Source organism: Microtus oregoni, unplaced genomic scaffold (genome assembly GCF_018167655.1).
Source record: "Microtus oregoni isolate MIOR12 unplaced genomic scaffold, Mior012 000012F_ref0000307, whole genome shotgun sequence".
Classification (NCBI taxonomy): Eukaryota; Metazoa; Chordata; class Mammalia; order Rodentia; family Cricetidae; genus Microtus; species Microtus oregoni.
The window spans coordinates 4,957,980-4,985,199 of NW_024543071.1; the positions used below are offsets into that span (position 1 = coordinate 4,957,980).

The following is a 27,220-nucleotide window of genomic DNA, read 5'->3' on the forward strand; positions in this document are numbered from 1 at the left end:
AGGAGGGAGGGAGGAAGGAAGGAGGGAAGGTAAGAAGCCCTGAGGCAAGGCATGAGCTAAGCTAAGTCAGAACATTCATAACTAATAAATTATGCAAATATTCTGAACTAAAAGAGAAGCTGAAACCCCAAACACTTCTGGTCCCAAGCATTTTGGTTAAGGGTTGTGGTCACCCTGAGGATCAACCTCATGCCAACTGTCTCCCCTCATTTCCCGCCTCCTCACACTGGTCCCTGAATTATAGTAATGAAAATATTCTCCTAAATGAGGTCCCTGAACACAGGCGTCAAGGGGCCAGGGCTTAGACTAAGAGAGAGAACTGGAGAAAGACGGTGTGGGTATGAGCCAAGTGCAGGGCCTATTGTCTCAGCCTGTTTCCTACGGCTACAGTAAGGCTCAGCATTCCAGGATGAGTGACATTTGGCTCACAGCTCTGGAGGCAGAGGGCATGACACTGACATCTGGCAAGGGCTTGCTGCTGTGTCATCCCTTGGCAGGAGAGGGGAAGGCACAGGCAACCTCAGTGTCTCTGTGATGACATTGGTTCACTAATTGCTACTTGTTAGGCCCCATCTCCCAATAGCACCTGGGGATAGAGTAGCCAAGACATAAACTTTGGAGGGCACACTTAGAACCCTGCATCCGCACAGAGGGAGGCCTGTGTTGTTGGTCTTGCCAGAGGTCTTTACTTCTGCATCCTTAAACTGCCCCTCTTCCAGTTCTGTGTGTGCTGCCGCCCTCTAACTCACGAAGCAGAAGACCGCTTGAACTGGACATCTTCCATTTCAGCAATCCTCAGTTTCACAAGTGGGACAGAGAAGGTGGAGGAGCAGCTGTGAGGTACAGTCAGCCTTCCGGGTAGAGCCTCTCTTAGCTTTTCCCATTAGGAAATTGTTCCTGATTCGTTCTCACAGTTTGGGGGCTCCCACCGAATTCCCCAAGTCAGGCTTGAAAAGTCTGGTAAGCAGCAAAGCACCTCAGGTCCGTTTCCATTGGTTCTGGCTGGGGACCACCCTGCTGTCAGGATGGTGGTTTCACAGTGGGAGGCACCTGAGCCTGGAGTTCCTACCTACTTTCCATTTCACCCCCACCCCACCCCCACCCCAGTCTCTGTTTAGGGCGTGGCAACTTCCCTCCCTGCTCTGATTGCCTAACCACGCCTAGCCTTAACTCCAGGAAGAGGCCAAAGGTCAGAAGCTGATAGGCTACTGTAAAGGTACTAACTGTAACCCTGTGTAATAGTTTCCACTCCCGGTGTTCTACTTAAATTTTTTTAAAAAAGGAAATTTCATGAGTAAATCCAGATTTCTGGCTTCCATGGAAAAATGAGAGTATTTGGCAATGCCGAATATTCTCTTGACATCTGTTGACTGAGGAGTGTTGCCTGCTATACATGGGGATTTAGGCATCCACCTGAGGTCTGACTGTTGCCTAGGACTTCACGTCTGGCCTCTGTAGGTATTTTGGTGTAAGCATTAAGTTTGCTCCATTAGTTTACTAGATCTAACTGAGAACCAAGGACAGGCCTTATTCCAGACCCTGAAACACACAAGTTCTAACATGGACTATGGTGTTATATTTTGGTGGAGGTGATTCTGAACAATAGATTCATTCATATTTAGTATTTCCACGCAGCAATAACTGCTCTCCTCAGGTGGAGGACACATAAAACAGTCAGGTCCTGGTGGGAACAAGTGGAATGTCACTTTGTAAAGGGTGTCTCTGAAAGTCATAAGGTTGTCTGTAAGCAGAGACTAGAGGCAGTAGAAACTCCCCAAGGCCAGGAGAAGGGATTTTTGTCACCAAGCCACCCCTATTAAGACCTCTGAGACAAGAGAATAAGCAGAAAAGCCTCGAGAAACATTCTAGCCCCAACACCAAGCATTCTTATTTGTCCTTATATATTTTTGAATTCCAGTATAAGTTAAACACAAATGAGTATCTCAGTAAGTTCTTATTTTGTTACTACAAAATAGATAAAATTCAGATTCGGCATTTATCCTTCTAGGAGGGTGAGTTAGTCCTCTTTTGTACCCAGGTTTGGAGAGATGTCCTGTCTGCATTAGTCAGAGGGGCCACAGCCTGCGTTTCTAGTTAGATTCCAAGAGGGGGTACGGCTATTCTTTAGGCTTCTTTTCTGGAGTATGATCATGGCTAGTGTTCACCAGCTCCCTCCACCCCCACTCTCTCACACACACCCTGAGATCTGGTTATCCACATAAACATGATGCCACCATGAGTTAACTTTTCTATTTTGAGAAGCATGTCAGCTTGAAATACCTCCACCTTGTCTCAGACGCATGCGTGCTGACGGAGTTGCCAAAATTGTCCCTTGAGTAAGTGGCAGCTTTAAAAGCCAACCAGCTGGGGAGTCCACAGCAGAAGGTCAGCAAAGGGAAGTAGAAGTTGGATTCTGAAGGCTCAAGGCGTCCTGAGGGGTTTCATAGTGGTGGGATTTTGAAGGCGTGAGCATCTCGACTGGGTTCTGGTTTTCTGGCCCGTTGCTTCTCCCTGGGTACCACACTCCAAGATGAACGTGCAGGCCTGCTCTAGGTGCGGCTATGGTGTCTACCCTGCAGAGAAGATCAGCTGTATAGACCAGGTCAGTGGAGATGTTCTACGGTCTCTGGGAAGATTGACATGTGTCTTCTCACATATGGAGCTCTATTGAATGATAAGGGAAGGATGCATTCTACTTTTCTAAGGTTCTACTCATTTCTATGCCTTCTGTGCTGCTTCAAGAAAAAAAAATGTTTCATTTTAGCATGTTCTACTCAAGTGTATAATTCATGAATTTTAGTTTCATTTTATCCATGATCCTCAACTTTCTACCTTAAAGTCTGTGAACCCCAAGTCTGGAGGAAGACCACTAACTGTCCGGTTTCTTTTTTTCTGTGCCTTCCAGACATGGCACAAGGCGTGTTTCCACTGTGAAGTCTGCAAGATGATGCTCTCTGTTAATAACTTTGTGAGTCACCAGAAAAAGCCATACTGTCACGCGTAAGTGTCTGATAGCCAGCCCCCACGGCTTGGCTTCTGGTTTCCAAAAAGTAGCCAACTGAGGGATCGGGTTCTCAGCTCCAGGCTGGACTCTATGCACCCCCTCTGGGAAAGATTCAAATCTAGTCACGGAAGAGCCCTAATGTGGGACTTTGGCGAAAGACCAGCTGCCCCTATTGTAACCGTGTGCCAAATTATAAAACCTGTAGTACACGGCAACAAAGATCTGCATAGATGGGGCTCTAGAAATGCTCTTAAGTCATGTCCCGATCTATGCCCGCCCTCAGTGAAAATTACCTCCATGTTACATGTGTTGAATTCACTTATGTTTACGAGGGGATACGTTGTTAGGAGGATAAGATTTAGTGGGAAGCCATGAGCTGTATTCTTGAGTTTTGTGCTCATCCATCTTAAAAGAGACCAGTTTTCTAAGAAGTCACTTGTCCCCTTGGATCAAGCACTTTTCTAATTTTGATTTTCTCTGTTGCGTTTGCAGCCATAACCCTAAGAACAACACTTTCACTAGTGTCTACCACACGCCTTTAAATCTAACCTTGAAGAAGCCTGTGGCCGCCACGGGTGGGGTAAGTCACTTAGCTTTGCATTTTGAAATCACCTTTAAGGGAACGCCTTGGGCTCAGACCCCTGCTGATTGGTAAGTGATTCTGTTTATATACAGGCCAGTTCACTTGCTCTTCACACACTCAAGAGTGTTTATAACTGCTCTTTGTCCTACTACAACAGTGGAGACCTGTACACAGGTCCTTGGTTCTAGCATAACCTTTGTGTCCGGCCAGCCAGGACACAGTGATTATCACTTTGTATAATAGGCCTTGCCTACACTAGGTAGTTAGTGCATAATTGGAAAAGGTTTCAGAGTCCTTCTTTTTCTCCCTCTGTCATATTTTGGAGTAGAAAACCAAAGCTCTCCGGGTCCACACTCCATAACTCCCTTGAATGAGTGGCAGTTTATGATTATCCAGGGATAGCTCAGAGATATTTTAAGAAATGAAGTTTGCTTTGGGAGGTAGGTGAGAGGGTTAGGCAGGCCGAGGGTGGTGTGTTCGTATGTCCAAGTGCATGCTCTGTCACCCGCCCAGCTGTTGGGACCGTCGTAACTATTAATACGCTGCATCATTGGCCTTCGTCTCTCTCCAGGCCCATGAGACATTGCTCTGTGGCGTGGAAATTTAGGATGATTTCTAAAATTAGGGATGACCCAGCAGGTGCAGGGCTCTCTAGTAATCTCTCTTCCTGGCACCACCCAGTTTGCGTTGACTCTGGCACTTGCTGGGCTGTCCTTAGGAAAGTCTGTTAATGCAACTGGGCTTGCATGTGTTGTCTCTGCAGCTGCTGTCACCAGACCTCCCTCCCTAAGCACGCGGCATTAAATTTGCATTTAACAAGCGCGTGCAGTACTGACTGGAAAATCAGTCACTTCATATATAAGCCAGGGGAGCCAATTCTGTTCTTATCTCACTCTCAAGATGTACAAACCTGTACAATCCCATCCAGATCTTGGCGTACAAATCCGGATCTGTCTGGCTGCAGAGTCCATATGTTTGGCCCACTTGTATACACACCTCGAAGGTGGCAAACTGCAGAAGCCAGAAAAATGAAAACTTCATGTATCCAGAAGTTTCTGTGGTTGTGCTCAGGGAGAAGGACTTGACCTCAGAATGCATGTGTCATGCTCTGTACAAAGAGATCTGTGCTGTCTGCCATTTCCTGGCCTCCCTCAAGCCTCATCTGACAGGGCTACTTAGAGTTATACAAGGAGGCACGCAGTGTTTACCTTTCCCTGGGCAGCGGAGGGCTCGCTTCCTTTTGACTGTGTATGACAGTCCTAACTTGGAAGGATGCGTGGGTAATCTATCACTCTCCTTTAGATCACAAGCAGGAATGACATTTTCCCAGCATGCCTGTTTGCATCTATATGACCATGTGACAGTGTGTACGTGTTCCTATGTTTGAACATGGGCAGTGTGTAAAGGTGCTAGCAAGTGTAACCAGACATACATGCACATGCAGACACATGATACACGCCCTGCTGTATATATGTTTACATTCATGGGCATTGTATGTTTATGGTATGTTTGCATATATACATATGTGTATATATGTGTATGTGGTGTGCATGTATGCATGCATGAGTCTGTGTGTAAGTGTGTGTGCAAGTATATTTCTGTGTATATATGTACATTTTTGTATGGTGTGTATAATGTGTGCACATATAAAAAATTATTATTGAGACCCCTTTCTCCAATTTTTTTCATTAGGAAAAACTGAAATAAATAATCATGTCCTTTTTAGGCCACAAATCTTTGAGCTACCCTAGGGTTTGTGATGAACAAATTTTTCAACACTACCCTTCCACTCTCTGAGAAACACGGCCAATTCAAAAAGAAATATATTCAGTGCTTATGTGCTAGAATTTTCGAAGGAAGGAAAGGCCTACTTCAGTGACAGTGGGGATAGGGAAATTCGGGTAAAGACTTCAAGCTGGCATAGATATATGATTTTCTGCTTCACAAATGTCATATAAATAAATGTTTATTAAGCCAGCAGTTCCTGTTTTCTAAGAGTGGATGGAATGTCTATGCCTTCTGTCAGAGACGGAACTTGCTATTCAGCATCCCTGGTGGCATGGCAGCATTGGCTTCTCGCCTTGCTCAGTCCAGTGGCTGTGACTGCCACTCAGGGCTGGCAGTGCTGGGCAAGGGTGGCAAGGCGGCTTTCCGAAAGTGCTCTGCTTGTTTTGGTCACACTTTGCTTTTTCCTTAAGTCATGATTCTCTAGCAGGGTCCTTTTACCCACGTAGGACATTTGCAGATTGGGGAATCTGTCACTGTCTCAATTGGGAGGGAGGAATTATTGCAGCTGGTGGGGAACCTCCTGCCAAGCTCAGGGAGTCCCCAAGACAAAGACTTAGCTATGTATCAGGAGCCCTGCCTTGAGGTTCTGCTCATGACAGTCTCTCCAAGTCCAATGAAGGATCGGCTGTGCACGGATACCCATCCGTGGACCTGCACCAGACAGTAAGCAGTAGCAGCCTGGGAAGTCAAAGACAGAAGTGTCCTTGCCTGGAAACCGGAACCCCTAGGTTTAATTTTTCTCTCTGCCCTTGTTTCTCCATTGTCTGTAAAATGAAGGATTTAAACTTCAGCTTGTAAAAACTGAAGTTTTGGGGCTTCATCTCAGATCCAACAAATTGTGATATCTTGGCTTTGGATCTAAGAACTTGCTGATTTTTTTTTTCTTATTATGAATCCTTCCATGGAGTTCTCTTTAAGAAACCTTTGCTTTCCCCCAAATCTGAAGGTATTGACCTGCCAGTTCTCCCCAAATTGATCTGGATGGGGACACGATATTGGTACATCTGTGTCTTTGCCATCACAGTTGGAATCGTGGTGTGACTTATAGATACTGCTGATGGCCTATCATAACCGTGTGAAATTATGAAGGCTCGGGAACAGTAAGGAATCTGGAGGAACATAGCTGAAGGACTTAGTTTATCAGTGCTGAAGATCTCCTATAAAAGCAACATCTTGTCACTTAGTGCACTGAGCCAAAGACAGACGGTAGATGAGATGTCACAGTCTGGCAATGACACCAAACACCACCGCAGTTCACTGTCAAAAGAACGTTGGAGAGACTGAGGCTTGCACACTTGCTCACAGCTAAACGGCTGAAGAGTCATAGGACTAGATATGTGTGTGGAGGGGTTAAGTTGGCTCCTATCCTAATACTGCACACTGAAATCAACTAAAAGGGTATTTCCAGTCAAAGCAGGAAAGGAATAAACTTACACGGAAATACAAAAGGTAGACAGACTCCATGACACCAGAGAGCCAGTGCTTTTTCTAGCCCCATGGACAGTGAGTGGCGGATTAATGGGAAAAAAAGCCACACAGAAAGACTTTCCCGTGTGTAAGTTTGTGGAGAATTTTGATGTGCGGTTCCCCTCTGCATGCTGTGAATATGTTTTATTACCATTGGTTAATAAAGAATCCCACATCAGAATTTAGCTCAACAAGCCACATATTCACTTGTTCCCATGTGCGTATGTATGTGCATATGAGCGTTTGTGCCTGGGCAGACACGTGTGGTGAGAAGGCAGCTCCCTTCCCCCACCACGTGAGTGCTGGGGGTTGAATTCAGGTGGTCAGGGCTGATGTGCAAGTGCCTTCACTAGCTGAGCCAGAGCCACCTCTCTATCTTTTGGATTGCACCACTCAAGGGCACTTGACACACAGCAGGGGTTCAGTACCCACCACCTGGCGGGTGGGCACAAATGAAGGCACAAGGGAGCCGATAACGCAGTGAAGATGCCTCCCAGCCGAGACTTGGAAGGACCGCCCCAATTTAGCGGTGCATCGCCTGTTTTCTCTCCCTTCTCCGAGGAAATCTTACTGTCACGGCTTTCACTGTGTACAGGTCAGTGGCCAAGAAAACGATGGTAAGCAGGTAGAATCCGTTCTCCACTGGGACGTGACGTCCAAGGATGGAGCAGGCGCACCTAGCAGGCAGCCGCTGCTGAGTGAGGTGAGTGTGGAAGGGGGAGGAGCGGCAGACCAAGCAGAAGACCACTATTGCTGTAGCTCCTAAGTCGGGCCACCCGTCTGTAGGCTAATCCTTCCTGAGAGCACCCCAACTGTGTTTGCCCAGCTCAGATTTGTCACCTTCTGGCCTCCAACCTCAGGGTTTCTGTCACCAGGAACAGGCCCCAGTCCTGTGACACTCCACCTGGCGCCCAGGCCTTCCTCTCTGTCTCTCTGTCCCCCTCCTCTGAATCAGCCATTCCTCCCTGGTCCTATAAGGGCCCCCTAAAATGGCTCTGCCTGCCTCTGCCTCCCACATGCTGGGATTAAAGGTGTGTGCCACCACACCAGGCTGTAAGAGATTTGTTTGTTTTTATGGTGGCCCATTTCCTTCTCCTTCAGCTCTTACATTCTTCCTTTCCCCCTCTCCTGTGATTTTCCTTGAGCCTTGGAGGGGGTGATATAGAGTCATGTAGGGCTATGAATATATGATTATTTATTCTGGGAACTTTGACCAGTTATGAGTCTGTGCCCTAACTGCTGCATGTCTGACCAAGGCTGAGAGCATCACTAACCTGTGGCTACAAACTTCAATATTCAGGACAGTAGTAGATGCCCCTACTGCCAATGGCCTCTCTGGCCTTGGTATCTTGACCAGGTCACAATACCAGATCCATGTGTGTCATAAGTTCCCTCCTGTAGAGAAAGGGTCTCAAATCAAGTCAGAAAACAATTTTATCACCTATAAAAACTTGTTAACCCACATGGCAATTGTGAAGATTAAAGAATAGATAAATGCAAAGATGTCAGAGTAGTGTCGGGTGCAAAAATATCAGCTATTAGTATTTTTATTGATAACTATATGCCAATATATTTTTTCATTAACCAGTGTGCATTACTTTCTTGCTGTCTTTCATTCCACAGACACTGGAGAGCTAGGTCCACATCAGCACCTTTTAAGCGTGTGGATGTGTGTCAAGGATGCATCATTGAGAGCAGATGCAGGGTGTTGCCTTATTGCTGGGCTGGGCTCTCTGTTCTTACACATGATAAAGTTGCAATAATTACTCATTTGGATATGGGGGATGTGTTCCTAGAACAGACAATGAAAACTGAGCTTGTGATGGCCAAGCATACATGCCTTTTCATTTTCATGAAGGTTGTTGATTGATCTCGCATACAGGTCGCCTTAAAATGCTTCATTCTCCCTAAAGTATGTGTAAACACACACAAGTTTTCTAGTGGTGATTTACTTCTTTTGTTTTATTCCTGAAGTTTTACAGCAAATGTTTTAAAAGAAAAATCTTTTTCTTTTTCCTTTGGTTTTCCCATTGACAGATACAAAATAAGTAGTAAGCTTTTGAAATTTTGCTGGGTAAAGCTGACTTACTCTGATCTGCCTAAGGTGACCTCTCCCTGCCCAGTCTCAGTACACAGAGGAACAAAGAAGTATTTTATTGCATAGGGAAGGTTTCTGTAACATAGAGGATCTCAGGGAATTGTTAGTCAAGATATTAGGTCATTTTCTTGTCTGAAACCCAGGAGCAGTTTGGTTGCCTGAGACCCTGTATTTGTCTAGGAGCTACATGCTTTTAGAGAGCAGACTATCTTCACAATGAAGGATTGTTGGGGTTGTGTGGAGTGGGCTGGGGGGAGTGTGGGGTCGACTGTGGGGAGTGTGGGGTGGACAACCAAGCAGGCACAGAATGTATCTGAATGCAGGTACCTGCTTTCTTTGTAGAGAGACTATTGGCCGGGGTATGGAGACAGGAACACTTGGTGTCCAGGAGATCTGCCAGACCCTGAGATCGTAAGGATGGTTGAAGCTCAGTCTCTTGGTGAGGTAAGGGCTTATGAACCACTTGCAGTCAGTATGTAACAATTCCTTTACATATTCCTTTATTTGTAAGATTGTGATGGAAAGAACACCTGCCCTTGTCTTGACTTGACTAATGTCTTGTCACCATGGAAAAAACCCCTGACAGGGGGATGTTTGTTTTTGGCTCATGGATGCAGGGGTCTCAGTCCATCACGGCAGTGACTTGTTCACAGTGTGTACCAGAAGGCAGAGAAATGGCTTCTCTCTGTCTCTGCCCTTCTTTCTCCCAGCATTTACTTTAGTTTTCCCCACCTAGCTCTGTTCTTCTGCCCTATCACAGGCCAAGACAGTTTCTTATTCATCAACTAATAAAAGCAACACATAGACAGAAGGGCCTCCCACACCAGGAAGGGGGAAGTCTAGCTATAATGCCCCTCTCCCCAAGATTCCCATGTCCCAGTCTGTGGATCCGGTTACTCAGTTTTCTCACACATCCAAGACACTGTCCAGATGTGATTATGTTAAGGATCTCATGGTGATAAGGAGAACCTGGATTCTGAGGGTTGCCTCATAAGGTTCTCTCCAGCCAGTAGACAGAGAGGACAGGGCCAGAGGAAAGTCACTGTAGTGACAGAAGCAGAGATCAAAGCCATGTCAGGTCAAAAAGTGAGGACCACGGGGGACTCTGAAGAGAGAAGGGGAAGAGACGGACTCTCCTCATGTTCCAGAAGGAGCTGGTCCTGATGCCCACAGTAGACTCCTCACCTCCAGAACCATGAGGGAGCAGTTCACCAGCGCTGGAGCAGAGAGGGTTGGAGAAACCCTTCACTGCAGATGGCACCCTTGCTTCTTCTCTACACAGCCCATACAAAGCTTCCTGTTGAAGACTCTGCTGGGGAAATTACAATTAGTTTTTGTAACTTTTTCCTTTGGAAAACAGACAGCAAGATAAATAGAGTGCTGAGGTCACATTTCTCATTAGAAAAGTTACCCCTCGGATTGCTCAGAAAAAGATGAGCCTTCTCTCTTCCTGTGCTGTAGAACTCTCCCTGGAGATGAGCTCCAGCCGAGTCTCTTGGATTAATGGCCATGCTACGATACCAGGGCACCTGAGAAAATTGTACCAGGCTCCCCATAAAATGATATAAACACTAGAGGTGATCCCCTTTGACTTGGGGACTGTGGGTCCTCCGTCTAGAGGGTGTTATTTAAGGAGATAGATTGATGTATTTCCCATGAAGGGGATGAGTCCAGTGTCTCTGATGTCATTGTGTTTCATGAGCTCTCATCCACTACCAGGCGGGTCCTCATGCCTCTGTGGTCCTTCAGCAGGGCTATACAGAAGACTGTGAACAGCAGCAAGGCAAGGGGAGCTTCCCAGCCATGATCACACCTGCCTACCAAAGGGCCAAGACAGCCAACCAGCTGGCCAGCCAGGTGAGAGTCCCTGGGCTCACTTGTATCCTTGCTGATGCTAACTTTTGACATGAATGCACCCAGCCCTGCAGTTCAGGAGAACAATACAAAGAACGTTTTAAAGGGTTGTGAAAACCAAGTTTTCCTTATAATGTGTCTTATTTGGGCCACATCTACAAACTGTGGAAAAGGGAAGAATGCAGAGGCCACAGAACTCAGCCAAAGACTCAAATAAACGTTCCTCCAGGCTGCTGTTTTTTCTTAGAGTGGACACAGATCTACCTGGAGAGTAGCATAGCTTATGGGTTAAGAGCTCAGGCTTTAGAGACGGAAACTTATGATTCAAATCCTGGCTCTTTCAAACATTAGCTGTGTAACTCTGGTCAAATTACTTAGCTTTTCTGTCCCTCAGCTTCTCGTTCATGGTAAGGAATAGTCCCACTGGATGTGATTGTTGAAATGGTCACGGGAGTTGCTAGTTAGTGACACTTAGAAGTGCCTGGTACTCTATATTGGCACATCAGCAAAGAGAATGTTTGTGAGCACAGCATGCCTGAAGGTTTAGCTTCTGGAGAGCTGTGAGGCAGGGTCCTCCCCGAAGCTTGAGGTAGGTGTGACACGGCTTTGACTTGGCTTCTCCTTGCCAGGTACAATACAAGAGAGGCCACGATGAGCGTATCTCCACGTTCACTCCAGTGGCAGACACTCCTGAGCTGCTACGGGCCAGAGCTGGGGGACAGCTTCAAAGTGACGTAAGAAACGGTGTAGGAGGGCTGGGGGAAATGGATCAGTGAACAAAACATTTGCCATGCAAGCCTTAGGTTCAGAGTTCAGATCTCCACAGCCCTTAAAAGATCCAGACAAGTGCATTGCGCGGCTGCAATCCCAGTGCTCAGCAGGTGGAGACAAGGGTTCCTGGAACAAGCCGGGGAGCTAGAGTAGCTAGAATCAGAGAGCTTCACTTTGAGTGAGGGACCCTGCCTCAATACAGAAGGTGAAGAGCAATCAAGGAAGACACTAAACATCAACTTCAGGTCTCTCTATGTAAGCACACATATGCAAAGGAGCCTGCAGACATGTGTACCCATCCTCATGTGGACACACATATACACATACATGTGGACCACACACATATGAAAAATGACTTGGTCTAAGGCATGATGGTCCTTACTTAAGATCGCTCGTTTTTTGTTATCTGGAGGAGAGGGAGGGAAGAATGGAGGAGGAAGCCTGATCCCTGCTGGGCACCAGAAAGAGCTTCCTGAGGTCACTGTCATAAGTCAGCCCTCGCCGACCTTGAAGAATCTTTGAACAGAATACACTAGGTTATATTTCCTCCCAGCCAGGCATATCAGATGCACAAGAGAGAAACCTCTCCAGCCACTGCAGGCCTGAGAGGCTGACTTCTGAGGCTGTCCCTTTTCCACTATTGTCCCTTCTCATAGCCCATATGCTCCACCATGTGCTAGGTCCAAGAACTGAGTGTGGTTCTGAATGGAAGATCAGAGCACAAATCCAGCTTCATGGCTGAGATCTGTGACTGGGATGCCCACTTTGTGTCCCAAACGTGACATCAGCTCCTCAGAGACAGCCTTCTTGCTTTGCTCCACAGCCCCAGCCCTGGCCCACAGCCCCAGCCCTGGCCCACAGCCTCAGCCCTGGCCCACAGACCCAGCCCTGGCCCACAGCCTCAGCCCCAGCCCTGGCCCACAGCCCCAGCCCTGGCCCACAGCCCCAGCCCTGGCCCACAGCCCCAGCCCTGGCCCACAGGCCGGGGCTCATGACACTCTTCATGGACCCCCTCAGATGTCTATTGAGAGTACGGCGGGGCATTCACTGGTTTCTTTTGAACTGTCCAGGTGAGATACACAGAAGACTGCGGAGCTCCAAGAGGGAAAGGCAGTTTTCCCGCCATGATCACACCTGCTTACCAGATAGCCAAGAGAGCCAGTGAGCTGGCAAGCGATGTAAGTACCTGTGGCCATGTTGTCATGTTAAGGAGGAAGCCAGAACTTAGCCTGGATCAGGAAGTCCAACTTCCTGTCTGCTTTTACATCCTTGCCAGGACCAAGAAGTACCTTTCCCTCACCACTGTCAGTCATTTCCCCTGTGAAAGTGACCTACCGCTTCAGCCTGAGCTGCACGCCTTAGACCCACACAGACAGAGGGTCCCACGAGCATGTATATTTACTCTGTGACTCTCATAACGGTACTTACTGATTTTTTTCTTACCCTCCAAACAGGTGCGGTACCATCAACAATATCAAAGAGAAATAAAGGGAAAGGCTAGTTCTGTCGGAGCTGAGGGTGGCGTGACCAAGGAATGTGTAGACCAGTATGGCCAGGTACTTCTGGGAGAGGCCTTGGTCCTCTCCAAAGCCAGATCGCATGGACATATGATCGGGACATGTGATCAATATACAGATCACAAATCCCAGCACCTTGAAAAGCAGAGCCTATACCAGTGTGGTGACTTGGCCAGTAATAACATGTTTTCATCTGTTCACTGAAGGACGATTACTAGGAATCAAATGGTTGGGTTAGCCCTGCATGAGCATTGAAAGGGATCAAAATGTATGTATTGAGGGGCTGAGAAGCTGGCTTAGTGGGTGAGAGTGCTCGCTGTGTTAGAGGGAGAACTTCAGCTCAAATCTCTACCACCCACATTTATAGAAAAGAGAGAAAGAAAAAACCTGGGCTTTGCCATGTTCAACGATAACTCTAGTGCTGTGCAAGGGGGAGACACGGGGATCATTGGGGCTTCCTGGCTGCCAGCCTAGCTTCCGTTTCAATGAGAGACCCTATCTCTAGGGAATAGGGTGCAGGATACTAGAAGTCCCCCTTTGGTCTCTGAACATGTAATACACATGCACGTTCAACATACACACCCCAAAATGTTTATCTTATTGAAAATAATGAGTATTACCCTAAGTAACAGAAATTACTTCCTAAGGAAGTAAATAGTTCATCTAGTTTACTAGATAAAGCAGTATGATCTAGGTTACAAAAGGCTTTATTCTACTTGATTTCTGGTTACACAGCACACGTGGCTGATGGGGAGCAGTGCGGAGATGTCAAAGCACCCTTCTGCAGAGATCTGCTGTTGGGTCTAAACAAAGTAGTGTTTGAGACTAACGGAATACAACCACCATGGATATCCAGTGGCAGCATGGGGTGGGAGAGTCCCTTGGCTTATTGGATATTGTGATGATTGATGAGGATGAGGATGACAGTTTTTTATGTATGTATGCATGTATGTATGAATGAATGTATGCATGTATGTATGTATGTATGCATGCATGGATGAATAAATGGATGTGTGTATGTATGCATGCGTGTATGAATGAATGAATGTATGCATGTATGTATGCATGCATATATGTATGAATGAATGTATGTGTGTATGTATGAATGAATGTGTGTATGTATGCATGTGTGTATGTATGCATTCATGCATGTATGTATGTATTATATAGTGGTTCCGGCTCCAGGACCTAGTGTCTTAGCACCACGTGGTACGTCTTTGGCAGTCCCTGAAACGTCCCCTGTGGATGAGCTTTCCTGAGATCAATCTCTTGAGCTATCACTGCTGAGGACCATGCATGTCAAGAGGGACACATTACTGACCAAAGCTTTTGATTGACTCATCAGGTTTACTCAGAAGAGTGTGATGAACCTCGGGGAAAGGGCAGCTTCCCAGCCATGATCACCCCAGCTTATCAGAATGCCAAGAAGGCCAATGAACTCGTTAGTGATGTAAGTACTGGCAGAGTCATAGAAGTGGAGACATGGGAATGCTGGGGGCTGCTCTTACCGGGAGCCACGCGCAGACATCTCTTAGAGTCAAGTGAAAGCAGAATATGCTAGTGTCGCCCAGGTCCAGATTCATGGTGTCTTCTTGAGCTGCTCATAGACTTTGAGCCTATTTATCTGTCCACGTGGAAATGAAACTAGACAAACCATCCTGCTCATGTGTCATTTGAAAAAGGTACCAACGTTGGTCCAAGCAAATCAAAACCCATTGTGAAACCAAAGCCCCGTTGTGAAATTGAGCCTTTTAGAGGAAAAGCTCACTGAAAGGATGTAACAAGTCTTTCTCTGTCCCACCAGCCAGCTCCCAAATAGTGACATGGAGACTTATTATTAATTATGAAAGCTCGGCCTTTAGCTTAGGCTTGTTCCTAAATAAGGCTTATAACTTATATTAACCATTTATAGTAAGCTTTTTTGCCTCGTGGCTCTTTACCTCTCCTCCATCTTGTACCTCCTGTTTCCTCTCTGTGTCTCCTGTCTGCTCCTGTGTGGGGCTTGATTATCTCTACCCTCTTCCTGTCTCTGCCGGGAAGTCCTGCCTATACCTCCTGCATAGCTATTGGCTGTTCAGCTTCTTATTACACCAATCACAACAAATACATCTTCACACAGTGTACAAATACCCCACAACAAAAGAAGTCATATGATTATCAAATTGAGTGTGACCCAGTGAGTGATAAGTGGTTTTTCTTTGGAGAATGTTAGCAGCTGGCAGTCCTTGAGAGAAGGGCTATAATTAAACTTGATAAAGTGTGGCACCCTCTGCAGTTCTTAACCTGGCCACTCGGACATGGTCTCCGACTGGAACCTAGTTCATCTCTCCCCTTTACCCTTCTTCATTCTGCCACCATTCAGTGAGTACCCAGCAACCCAGGACAGCACCACCTTTGCCTCAGGAAGGGAAATGCAAGACTTTACTCCTTTCTCTGCAGACAAAGCAGAAATGGTGATGAAATTGAGGGCAGGATAGGGTTAGAATTTCTCCTTATGGTGGTCACCTGAGGTACCTCTTTCCCTTTCTCCAGGCAGAGTTAGAGGGGCCAGGAAGAGTTTTAACACGGAAAAGAATCGAGTGGTTTCTAAATTTAATAAAGGATTTTAAAGAGTCCAGAGGAATCTTCCTTCCTTTAGAGAATTCTAGTGTGTCCGTCCGTGTTAGCAATACATCGGGATTATTTCAGATTTCTCGTGCGGCAGCCACAACCCCAGACTCTCTGTATGCTCCTTCCAGATAAAATACAGGCAGGACTTCCAGAAGATGAAAGGTGCCGCGCATTTCCACTCGCTCCCAGCCCAGGACAACTTGGTTCTTAAGCGTGCTCAGAGTGTGAACAAGCTTGTGAGTGAGGTGAGTGTTGGGGAGAGCCATTCTCCTGTACGCTCCCCCTTTCTCCAGTGGATGCAGTGGCCCTATTGAAAAACACCGCCACCGCTGCTGCTGGCACTTACTGGGTAAGTGGGGCAGGAGGGTCAGGAGTTTAGACACAGTGAGTCAGAGGCCAGCCTGCACTATGTGAGACCCTGCCTCAAAACAAACAAAATAAAACCACGCATACTGCCTGCGTGTTACCTGTTTCCAAATCAGGCATACACAGAACCAAAGAACTTAAATCTTTCTCCAATTGGCTCAAAACTTTCTTACTAAATATTCAGAAGTGCCAATCAACAGATCTGTAGATGTCAGAGTGAATACTACATGTTGCAACTTTTAGAGATTTATTTTAAGTTTTAATTGTGTGTGTGTGTGTGCGCGCGCGCGCGTGCGCGCACGCGAGCACATGTATGTGAATGCAGGTGCCCTGAGAGGCCAGACGAGGGTACCAGGTCTCCCTGGAGCTGGAGCCACAGGCAGACTCAGGTCCTCTGCAAGAGCAGCAACTCTCATCATTGGACCGTCTCTTTTTCCTGCCTCTGAGCCATCTGTCTAGCTCCTATGCTCCAACTTTTAAACGATCAGTTGTTTCATTCGTGTGAAGTCAAAGTCTAGGAAGACTGTTGCAAATGCCGCATTTCTTCTATCACTGGAGTCAGAGTTCAGAGAAGCTGTGTCTACCACATGAGTTCTCTTTCATTCCAGGCTGGCCTGGCTGCTCAGGGGTGCCCATTGCTTGACCCACCCCATGTTTAAGCCTTAGTTGGCAAGAACATTTGTCCTCTAGTTCCCTGGAGCTCTATTGTCCCTTCATGGTGGCTCCTGTCAGCTGCTGCCCAGTACTTGAAGACCTGTGCAGTCATTGGACCATCTCTTTTTCATAGCCCAGGTGGAGGAAAGGAACAGCTCAGGCACCCAGGAGGGGTAGATTCACACAGGAAAGAGCCACTCCTTTTTCCATGTGACTATACATAATTGAACATATAACTATCAAGACATGTATTTATAGAGCCTGGGGAGATTGCTCAGTGGGTAAAATGCTTGCCACACAAACAAAAGGACCCAGGTTTGGCTCCCTAGAACCCATTTAAAAGACAGAAATGCTGCTACAAACTTATAACTGCAGCGCTGTGGGTGGGAATGTGTGGGGTGGGGCCCGGGAAGCGGAGGCAGCTAAGTCCTGGGAACCTGCTCTCTGGCCAGTGTGGCTGAAGCAGCAAGTTCCAGCGTGAGACCATGCCTCACAAAAAATCAAGTTAAGATGCTCAACACGGACCTCTGGCCTCCACATGTGGACTTATGAGTGTGTGTATGTGCACACACACAGTTTAAACGTTTTGTTCTGTGTGGCTGTGCCTGTACCTGAGTGTATGTTTATGCACCATGTGTATACCTGGAGGTCAGAGAGCACTGAATCCCTGGAACTGGAGATCCTCCATGTGGGTGCTGGAAACTGAACCCAGGTCCTCTGCAAGAGCAGTGGTCTCTTCACACTGAGCCATTTCTCTACCACCACCACCCCCGCCCCACTTTAAGGAACTATCTCTAGCGGTAGGATTCAAATGCATACATTTTCAACTATACATCATTTGTCTGCATTGGAATGCACCTTGCACACCCGTAGCTCAGCCATATGGTTTTATCAGGCCCTGTCATCATTTAAGAGGTATTTCCTTTTGGTGAGTGATCCCACTGGCACTTTCTCTTTTGTTTGTCCCTGTTATTATCAGCCCTGGCTCTCTTGGTGGTGCTCACCTTAACTGCTTTCTGTAATTACCTGGGACTGATAACAATAACCACACATCCCACAATTACCTGGGACTGTCTGTTGGCTAACAATGGCCTCACATCCTGCAGGAAGCACAGGGGGGCTTCTATGCCAGCCCATTTTAAATTAAAGATGGCCTGCTTTGGAATGGGTTCCTCCATCATATTCCTTTGCAAAGTATTGTTAAATTTTCCTGATGTGTTCACAAAGAGACCTTCATGTGGTCTAGAGTGGGAGGAGTTTCTCAAATGGACTTATCTCTGCATTGGGCTCTCAGAAGAAACAGGGCATGGCTATCACATAAACACGCAAGGCATTTTACCTCAAGAGCACCCACGCCATTTATAAAACCATTTTGGCCACCATCATTATTATTGTTATTTGATGCTGCAGAACAACCCCAGAGCCCCATACTGGGGAAACTCACTGACACCTGAGTTACAACCCAAGCCCTGGGACACTCACCATCACCGGGTTACAACTCAACCCGATTTACAGTTCTTGATCTGTACAAAGAGTTACAGTACTTGAGAAGGGCTACATATTTGTAATTTTCAGAATGAGAGAATGAGATAACTTGCTTTGCTATTTATTTTATAGAGGAACACACACACACACACACACACACACACACATTTTTAGTATCCTCTGCCCTACTTTAAATCTTGAGTTGAAAGTTTTCTAAAATAATATCCCAGTTAAGTCTTGGGGCTATTTTCAAGAATGACGTCCGGTTTGGTTCTACTAAGCACCCAGTGTTCGGTTTTCCAAGGTGGAGTATAAGAAGGACCTGGAAGGTAGTAGAGGTCACAGTATCAACTACTGTGAGACTCCACAGTTCAGGAATGTGAGCAAGATCTCAAAATTCACCAGTGATGTGAGTTGTTCCCGAGCCATCTGTCTGGGCATGTTTTGTGAGTTGAGCTTCTGTGTCTCCTGAGAGACGGTCTTGGTCACTATATCCATGTGTGTTGGAGAAGCATGGCCTTCCGGGTGCATGGTACCTTGAGTGTTGGTTAGGTGTGTCTTCTGGGGTTAGTCTGCTTATCACCAAATGATGTCACAACCCCAGCATTCCCTGCTTGCCCGTATGTGACTGAGTCCTCAAGGCAGGACTGTGTACATCACATCTGTGCGGCACAGTGGCTGTTCCTGGTGCTGAATGCTAGCATGTGAGCCCGATGGAGCATGCAGTGCCCCCTTCACTGTGACTGTGCGCTTTGGAGTTGATTTATCTCATGTGACCTTCATTGTCAGTTGGAGAGACACCGAATGCTGGAGTGCCACTTACGAATGTGGATGTCCTCAGAGAAGTTTTGAGGACATATTTATTCCATTTTGGTTTTCCTTTTATTCAATAGACAGCATTTAGGACAAGTCTCATTATTCTGCATGGTTGCCATAGTGATGAACTTTTACATCATAAAATTTGGCAAAGATCGGGTTCTATTTTTTTATGCATAATCATTCTTCAATATCCACAGGGGATTGGTTCAGCACCCCCTTGGTAAATGCTACAATACTCATATCCTCAAGTCCCTTATGTAAAAACATTGTAGTAATGAGACACAGCCTTTGCACACACAACTCAAGATTACTCACGAGACTCAGTGAAGCATGATTAATAAAAACTCAGAGATAGAAATTGGTGTTCAACCTGAAGACCAGAAAAGCAAAGCAGCCAGCCACTGGCTCTTACCTCTACCTCAGCCGAAAATGGTGAATCTGCCTGCAGGAATCTCAGAATGAGACTGAGAGCTGTCTCCTCCTATTTTGTAATTCTCTTTAGTTCTGGGATTGAGGGTGTGCACCATGTACCACTACTACCTGGTTTCTATGCCAAGCTAGTGTGGCTCCTGGGATTAAAGGTGTGTGTCACCACTGCCTGGTCTGTAAGGCTGGCCATTGTGTCAGTTTTACTTTTCTGGTCACCAGGCAAGCTTTATTTATCAAAATACAAATGAAATGCCAGTATGACTCAAGGCATCAAAGATGCTACATAAACAGCTATGCTAGAATTGTAAGAGCAATGCAGTAAGAGCAAAGCTTGCTCATTTTTAATAGACACAGCCTTCTTCTCAGAGATCTCAGTCTGTGGTTGGTTGAAGCTACAGATGCAGAAGCCGTGGATACAGACTGTGTGTAGACAATGACGTAATACCATGCCCTGACTTGGCTTGTGGACCCACAACACTGTCAGGGCTCAGCCATTGGTTGTCCCCTGCCAGCTCCGCACTCTCATGGTACATTTTCATACTGGAAAAGTCTGGTAAATTTAAAATTAAATGTGTAAAAATGAACAAACAGAACCAGTCTGCTTGATGCTCCCCATGAGACCAGTTTCCGTGTGCTTGTTTGACTGTTTTTCGTCAAGTTCTTGTGTTCTTTTGAAATCTAAGTTGTTTTTAAAGAGTTCATTTTTTCAGTAGAGGAATTGTGTTTATTTTTAGTCTTAGACCATTAAGAGAAATAGTTTACCTTCATCTAGTTGGGAAATTTTCATCAAAACTTTAATGTTTTCGTTTAGAATAAATATAAGGAAAACTACCAGACGCACCTGAGAGGCCACTATGAAGGAGTCGGTATGGACAGGCGTATGCTCCACGCTCTCAAAGTCGGCAGCCTGGCCAGCAATGTGAGTTGTGCTGAAGGGGTGATGGGAATCAACTGGTGGGAAGACTTTAGCCAATTGTTTTTTTTTTAACTTCTCCTTTAAACATTTGTAGGTTTTGGTTTGTGAAAAAGACCTGCCCAGACCTTTAAATGTTAACCAATACAGTAAGGAAAAAAAAATGTATAAAAATCTTTTAAAGCTTTCAGAGCTCAGCCAAGCATGAGTTAGTGTTTCTTGCCTTGAAGGATCCATTATAATTGATCCAGGTTAACAAAATGCTCAGCTTCTGAAGGACGCTGTAAAATGTGATTCCTCCTTAAAACACTGCGGGATCTCACAGCTTTGACTCTGAGTTTTGCTTAGTTAGCTGGTAGCTTTGATTTTTCAGTCACTGAAGACACGCCGTGGCTGAACAATAGTTAGAGTGAGGGGCTAACCAGACTCAAGGAGATAGCATGGCAGCGCCTGCTCCCTCTTCAGCTTTCTCGGCCTAGTTCACAGAGTGCAAACACCAGATTCTAAACCTTGAGGGAAATAAGTATGTGAAGAAGACTGACTCCACATTCAAACCATCTAAACGTTGGGTTTCTTCTGCCTCAGCGTGCCTATGTTGACTGTTATAACTGAAATATTCTGAAATTTTAAACTTTCCATTCATTTTCTTAATTTGTCGAGAGCACTTTCGTTGTAGACCTGCATGCAAGCGTTCACTTTAAACAAAAACGAGGGATCTCATAATTAAAAAGAAAGATAAAATAAATGCACCACACGTGGAAACTGACTAATCTTTGATTACTTAAGAATGATTTCAAGTAGTTAAAGGCAAATGTGTGAACATAATGCAGTTTTCTTCCGAGGTGATGAAAGTGGATTAATTTTGTTCCTAATTATTTAAAGAAATATTTATGATATCCAGAAAAGGTCAGGGGAAAGCCGAAGCTGATATCTCTTCTCTTTGGGTTTCAGGTTGCCTACAAGGCTGATTATAAGCACGACATTGTAGATTATAACTACCCAGCCACCCTCACGCCGTCCTACCAGACAACGATGAAACTGGTTCCCCTGAAGGAAGTGAGTCCTCTGCTACCCTTGTATTCTATGGCTTGCGGTGGAGCAAGGCTTGGGCAGCAAGATGGGAAGGGAAAAGATCCCACAAATCTATAGGAAGTTTGGAGGGACTAGGAAAGGGGCCCACCCCTCCTCTGGGAAGTCCATGCATGCATATCTAAAAACTCGCTTTCTGTATAAAAGTCTGCTCTTGTCTTAAAAGTCTCCTAAAGTTCAATTTATCCTTGTAGAATCTGAAGAGCTACATCTGCTGAACATATAATAATTATTCCATAGCAATGATGACCTTTAAAAATTAGAACATAGTATGCTGAAGATTAAGTAGATGTAAGTTAAGGGTGAGTGGTAGTGCTGGCTCTACCTTTTCTCAGGGGTGTATTAGCAAGCATAGAAAAAGAGGACGATGGGTGGATGGATGGATGGATGGATGGTAGATAGATCTTTTAGTACAGCAGTGAGCCTGATGGAGGAAGGTCATTGGTTAAATAAAAAAAAACTGCTTGGCCCTCATTGGTTAGAAGATAGGTGGGAGGAGTAAACAGAACAGAATGCTGGGAAGAAGAGGAAGTGAGCTCAGACTCCACAGCTCTCCTCTCGGGAGCAGACCCTCAGAGAGATGCCATGCTCCGCTCCCCCGGGCAGACGCACGCGATGAAGCAAGCCGCCAGGTTAGACATGCTGAATCTTTCCCGTTAAGACCGGTGCTCACAGATTATTAGAGATGGGTTGATTGGGATGTGAGAATTAGCCTGTAAGGGCTAGAGCTAAAGGGCCAAGCAGTGTTTAAATGAATACAGTTTGTGTGTTGTTATTTCGGGGCATAAGCTAGCCAGGCAGCTGGGGTGCCAGGGACGCAGCCCCGCTGCCCCTTATTACTACAGTGAGCCTACTTATGGTTTGGCATCCCAAACAAAATAATGCTATTAATTAAAATTAATATTTTATTGTGTTCAGTATTGAAATTTTAGAAAAATATAGAAAAAAGCATAAAGAAACAGAGTAATTTGCTCTCTTAAAAAAGAGTTGACCTAAGCCAGGCGGTGGTGGCGCAGGCCTTTAATCCCAGCACTTGGGAGGTAGAGGCGGGCGGATCTCTGTGAGCTCGAGGCCAGCCTGGTCTACAAGAGCTAGTTCCAGGACAGGAACCAAAAGCTACGGAGAAACCCTGTCTCGTAAAATCAAAAAAAAAAAAAGAGTTGAATTAATAGTTTGCCAGCAAAGATATCTTCAATTTAATCTAATAAGTAATTTTGTGAGTGTTCTCTGAGTGCCCAGGTGCCTTCCTACTGTCCCTATGGGCTCAGCACAGCTCCAGGGACTGGCTGGAATTTTCCCACTGGTAGATAGCCCCTTGTGTCTCCCTCTCTTTTGCTGAGGGTAAGATGTGATGGGATTGAGTCAGCTAGATCTGAAACAGTGTCTGGACCATCAAGAGATAAGAGCTGGTAAATGACATCTTATTAAATGAGCTTCGCAAAGGCGAATGCAGCAGGCAATGAGAACCAGAAGGACATAGGGGACCAACATTTTATGCCTCTTTTTCCCAGGAAGTTTTGTTAGGTTGCCTTGTCATATCCCAACGGAACCAAAGCATCTTACTTTTGATTCCAAATATTCTATAGACTGCTTAGCAATTGAAAGTAAAATCATGAGTGTGTGCTTGCAATCAAGTTTTCGAGATCACACCTAATTAATAGCACAGACAAAATGGCATGGATTTCTACAGCTCTGTATTTCCACGGTGACATAATCCACTGCTACAGTTGCGACTGTAGGGCTTGCCATCGAATTACACACCCGAAATGTAGCTGCCTCAGAAAACTAGACTGCAGTGGAGATGGGGTTTAGAGATAGCATCGGAGCTGGAAACATACACGCCCTGCCCAGGGTCATTGCTTGCTTGTGCCTATGTGGAGTAAAATCAAAACATCACATAAGAAGGGCTGCCATGTCTCGTGTCACTGCGATCGGCGAGGCCCGAGTTGTGGCTGATGTACAGCTATATCTTAACCTCCTTTCTCTTACTCTCTTGGCTCTGGTATATGTTTGAGCAAACTATTTCTAGTGTAGATTATTAACATTCAGGAAGTTTGAGAAGTCCTTTTTTTTATTGTTTGTTTTTTTAAAGAGAATTTGTGGTCTTGCCATCTGGTAGTCTTAAAGGTGGTAAAACAGCCGTGAAATTGAATGTAGTGTAGGTCCTCAATTAGAGGGCATGCCTTCCGTTGGATTTTTATAAGCACTAATAGAATTAAAATGGGACTCGATGCTTAGCATGGAGCCTTTCAGAATGTAGATTGAAGCAGTGGCCAAACATTAATGAAACTGGGAAGCTGTGATTAATCACGGAGACTGTTAATTATGTCCTGCAGAGGAAAGTAATTGTGTTCAGTGGCATATTTAGCGCAGAATTATCAGGAAGGAATGTGCTATTTTAAAAATACAGTTTTGTGGCGGTTTATCATGCATAGTTCTGAATCCTAATAGGACTCTATTATGAGCTGATAATTTTCCCTCTGAATGAGGAAGTCATAGCACTGTAATCACATTACTACTTGACATTGAAATGACTTTATATTCCCCACTTTTCTCTATATACTCTGGATACACAAAGTTTCTTCTCCTTGAATTATGAATGAGAAGCACAAAAGTGACAGTCTCCAGACCCAACAGAGCAGTTGGCTGTGCTGGAAGCTCCGCAGTGTCCCCATGTGCTGCTGTAGAGACAGATTTATCTGTCCATGTTTGCACATGGAACACTTTTCCTGGTCTAAATATACAAGGGTTCTCACTGGGGAACCCCGATCCATCTGTAGTCGTCCCAAGCCTTCCAGAGCTTACAGAGCAAAGACCCAAGGGCCCAGACTGAGGACAGATTTGCTAGTTGGTCTGGGATGCCTATCATAGCTTTTACCCTTTACTAGCTTAGCAATCACTTCCGTTACCACCTTGGAAGGTCGGGATTATTGCAGGATGGTGTGGGAGCACTTGGAGCCATGAGAGCTGCGTGGGAACACCCTGTGTTGCCCATTGCTAACTGATATTGTCAGGGACAAAGATGACGTCAGTAGAGGGGTGACTGGTAACAAAGAAGCTGGAAGCCAGCACATCCAAGGTGGCTCTCAAGTTTACTTCATGCATGACATATATATATATAACTATGGACTTAACTTGCCAGCTGTCAGCATCACAGCGGACCTGAAGTGGGAAGTGCTGGGAGACTGGGATTGCAATGGGTGTGCCTTTTCCAGAGGACAACACAGCCTTTTTCTCTGTCTTCTGGCATTTACATTCATTCAGTTCCATTTTCTGTAGTGTGCCCTGGGAGGAGATGGTATGAGTGTCTTGTGTACACGCATCCATCACTCGTTCTCAGCATCTTCTGCATCCCCAAGATTCTGCATTTGGTGCCCTTTACTAGAAAGAGATGCTTCTCTGATCAAGGCCGAGAATAGCATCATCTATGGCTAGAAGCACATATACTTAGGAATCAGCTTGGCATTATTTCAGTTTAGGTAACTACTGTATTCAGCCTCCACCCAGGGCCTATGATCTTAAAACATCATCATGAGTTTTTGAGCTCTGCTTACACTACCAGGCATGGATTCTTTCCAAACCAATCAGAAGGCTGTACAAGAATAGATCTAGCAAAAGTCAGGCATGGAGGAAGAGGAGTTAAGGAGTAGCCTATCTGTTTCTGTTGAACTATTTGCTACTAATAGATTCAGGGAGACCACAGGGGTCATTGCCTTCAATTGTGCACCCACTAGGAGCCAACTGATGCTTCCAGCCTGGTCGTTCTAGATGACCATGGTTAAACTAAATGAGCCATAAAATAAAACCCCAAAGCATGAATTTGAAAAAGGGATTGGTGAGAATGGGGGGAGGGGTTAGTGAGGATAGGGGGAGAGGTTGGTGAGGATTAGGGGAGGGACTGGTAAGGATGAGAGGAGGGACTGGTGAGGATGGGAGAGGAGTTGGTGAGGATGAGGGGAGGGGCTGGTGATGTTGGAGGAGGAGTTGGTGAGGATGGGGGGTGTAGGAAAGAGGGTGACTGGAACACATTGTACACAAGTATAAAATGGTCAGGTAACAAAAATGATCAATCAAACACCTTGTAAAAAGAAATATTGAAAACCAAATTTAGAAAGCCCCGTGTCTTAGAGCTCTGTCTTTAGAAGTGACAAAATGCCGGGGAATTTTAGAGACTGGGAAATTATTCAAGAAGCAACCCCATAAAGATTTGCTTAAGCCTGGATTGTATACGTTTATTTTGAAAGCTGTCAATGACATGTGTGTCCATTTGCTGTGTACATGCTTTAAAACATGTATACATTGTGCGACATCTAAGCTGAGTGACTGAGCCCATTGGCTCAGAATACTGCAGTAGTTTATTTACATAAGAAAGTGGACTTATTGTTTCTTGGTAATCACTGGAAAATGGAGCCACTGGTCCCCGAGGCCATGTGAGGAGGCCCAAGCAGAGAGGGCAGCGGGTAGGGCGACTGCCCTGACCCATCCTGAGGTTCTGGGTGGGTGTGCCAGACTTAGGAAGCCAGTCCACAGGGAGGCATTCAGCAGGGAGTTGCCACTTTGGGTCACGCCACAGCTGGCCTTAGATATTGACTCTATCAGCCTGGGATGTCTAGGCAGTGGAGGCTCCTCAGGAATACCTGTGCGGGCAGGGCTATGTCTAACTGTTCTTGATCTGCGCAGGCGCCATGTCTGTTGAAAGAATGAGTAAGTGGATGAAGTCAGGCATGTGGGAAGGGAGATTAGGGATGAGTTTACTTCTTACACTTTTCCTTGAATTTCTGGTAAATGAAATTGTGACAGTCGGTGGCCAGCCACTGCCTCACTTCTTTGACTTTACCTACTCCTCTTGCTACCCTAAGTAGGTTTTGGGGTTCTTGCTCACCTCAACTCAGTCCTTCTCAATGTTGTCTACCTTCAGACTACAAACCTAGCTCTTGACTTCTTTTCCATGATCCCTTTCCTTCTGGGTCACAGTCAGGTGTATTTAGAGGAAAATGAGCTGGTTGGTGGATGCGTTCTTGCGTACCAATGACCGATAACACTTTTCTTGGAAAAATAATTTGCATTTTCAACAATGAAATCTAGTATCCCCAGTTGTCTAGAGGTAGGAAAGTTGGTGGCTAATGCAAGAAGCTTTGCGGGGGACCCCCATGCCCTCTCTTTCAGGAAGACACTGAAATACAGGTGGTTTCTTTGGGGACTGTGGAAAGGCAGAATTGAGGCCAAGCAGCAGCTGGTGCATACACGCAGGTGCCATCTCTCTGGTCTCATCAGGACCACCTCTTCAAGGGTCCCAGAGGATGCTTTGCATCATCAACACACACATAGGGCAGAGGCATCACTCAGTGGGAGAGAGCTCTCCCAATGGGCACAAGGCTCTGGGTTTTTCTGTCTCAGAGAGATAGACAGGGTTTCTCTGTGTGGCCCCAACTGTTCTGGAACTCACTCTGTAGACCAGGCTGACTTCGTACTCACAAAGATCTGCCTTCCTCTGCCTCTGGAGTGCTGGGATTAAAGACATGCGCCACCACCACAGGTCCAATTTTTTTAAAAACACATCTCTTTTATGAAGTATTATACATATGGAAAAATTCTATTTAGTGTTTATAGACACCTAGTTACTGCTGTTTATGAGACTCTTTATGTGGGTGCTGGGAACCAAACCCTGGTTCTCTGCAAGACCTGTGCATGCCCTTAACCATCTATCTGGCCCCTTGGTTGTTTTATAAAGTGACCCTATGTCCATTTTCACTAGCAGTGAACCTAGGGATGG

At 45.8% G+C, this 27,220-nt stretch overlaps 1 protein-coding gene across 7 annotated transcripts in view; it reads left to right on the top strand.

Moving 5' to 3' along the window:
• Positions 1–2,396: 2,396 nt before the first annotated feature.
• Positions 2,397–27,220, top strand: part of LOC121454169 (nebulin related anchoring protein) — a 70,412-nt gene continuing 45,588 nt past the window's right edge. For 3 of the 7 annotated variants that reach the window (XM_041661389.1, XM_041661393.1, XM_041661395.1), the window contains exons 1-14: positions 2,397–2,602; positions 2,906–3,000; positions 3,497–3,584; positions 7,438–7,545; positions 9,283–9,384; positions 10,690–10,797; positions 11,424–11,528; positions 12,636–12,743; positions 13,020–13,121; positions 14,428–14,532; positions 15,821–15,937; positions 18,502–18,606; positions 20,257–20,364; positions 21,310–21,414. In XM_041661389.1, coding sequence (XP_041517323.1) covers positions 2,531–2,602; positions 2,906–3,000; positions 3,497–3,584; positions 7,438–7,545; positions 9,283–9,384; positions 10,690–10,797; positions 11,424–11,528; positions 12,636–12,743; positions 13,020–13,121; positions 14,428–14,532; positions 15,821–15,937; positions 18,502–18,606; positions 20,257–20,364; positions 21,310–21,414 — 1,428 coding nt within the window. In that variant the 5' untranslated portion in view covers positions 2,397–2,530. The remainder of the gene's footprint in view (positions 2,603–2,905; positions 3,001–3,496; positions 3,585–7,437; positions 7,546–9,282; positions 9,385–10,689; positions 10,798–11,423; positions 11,529–12,635; positions 12,744–13,019; positions 13,122–14,427; positions 14,533–15,820; positions 15,938–18,501; positions 18,607–20,256; positions 20,365–21,309; positions 21,415–27,220) is intronic. The other 4 variants (XM_041661390.1, XM_041661391.1, XM_041661392.1 and 1 more) reach the window with 4 other exon arrangements.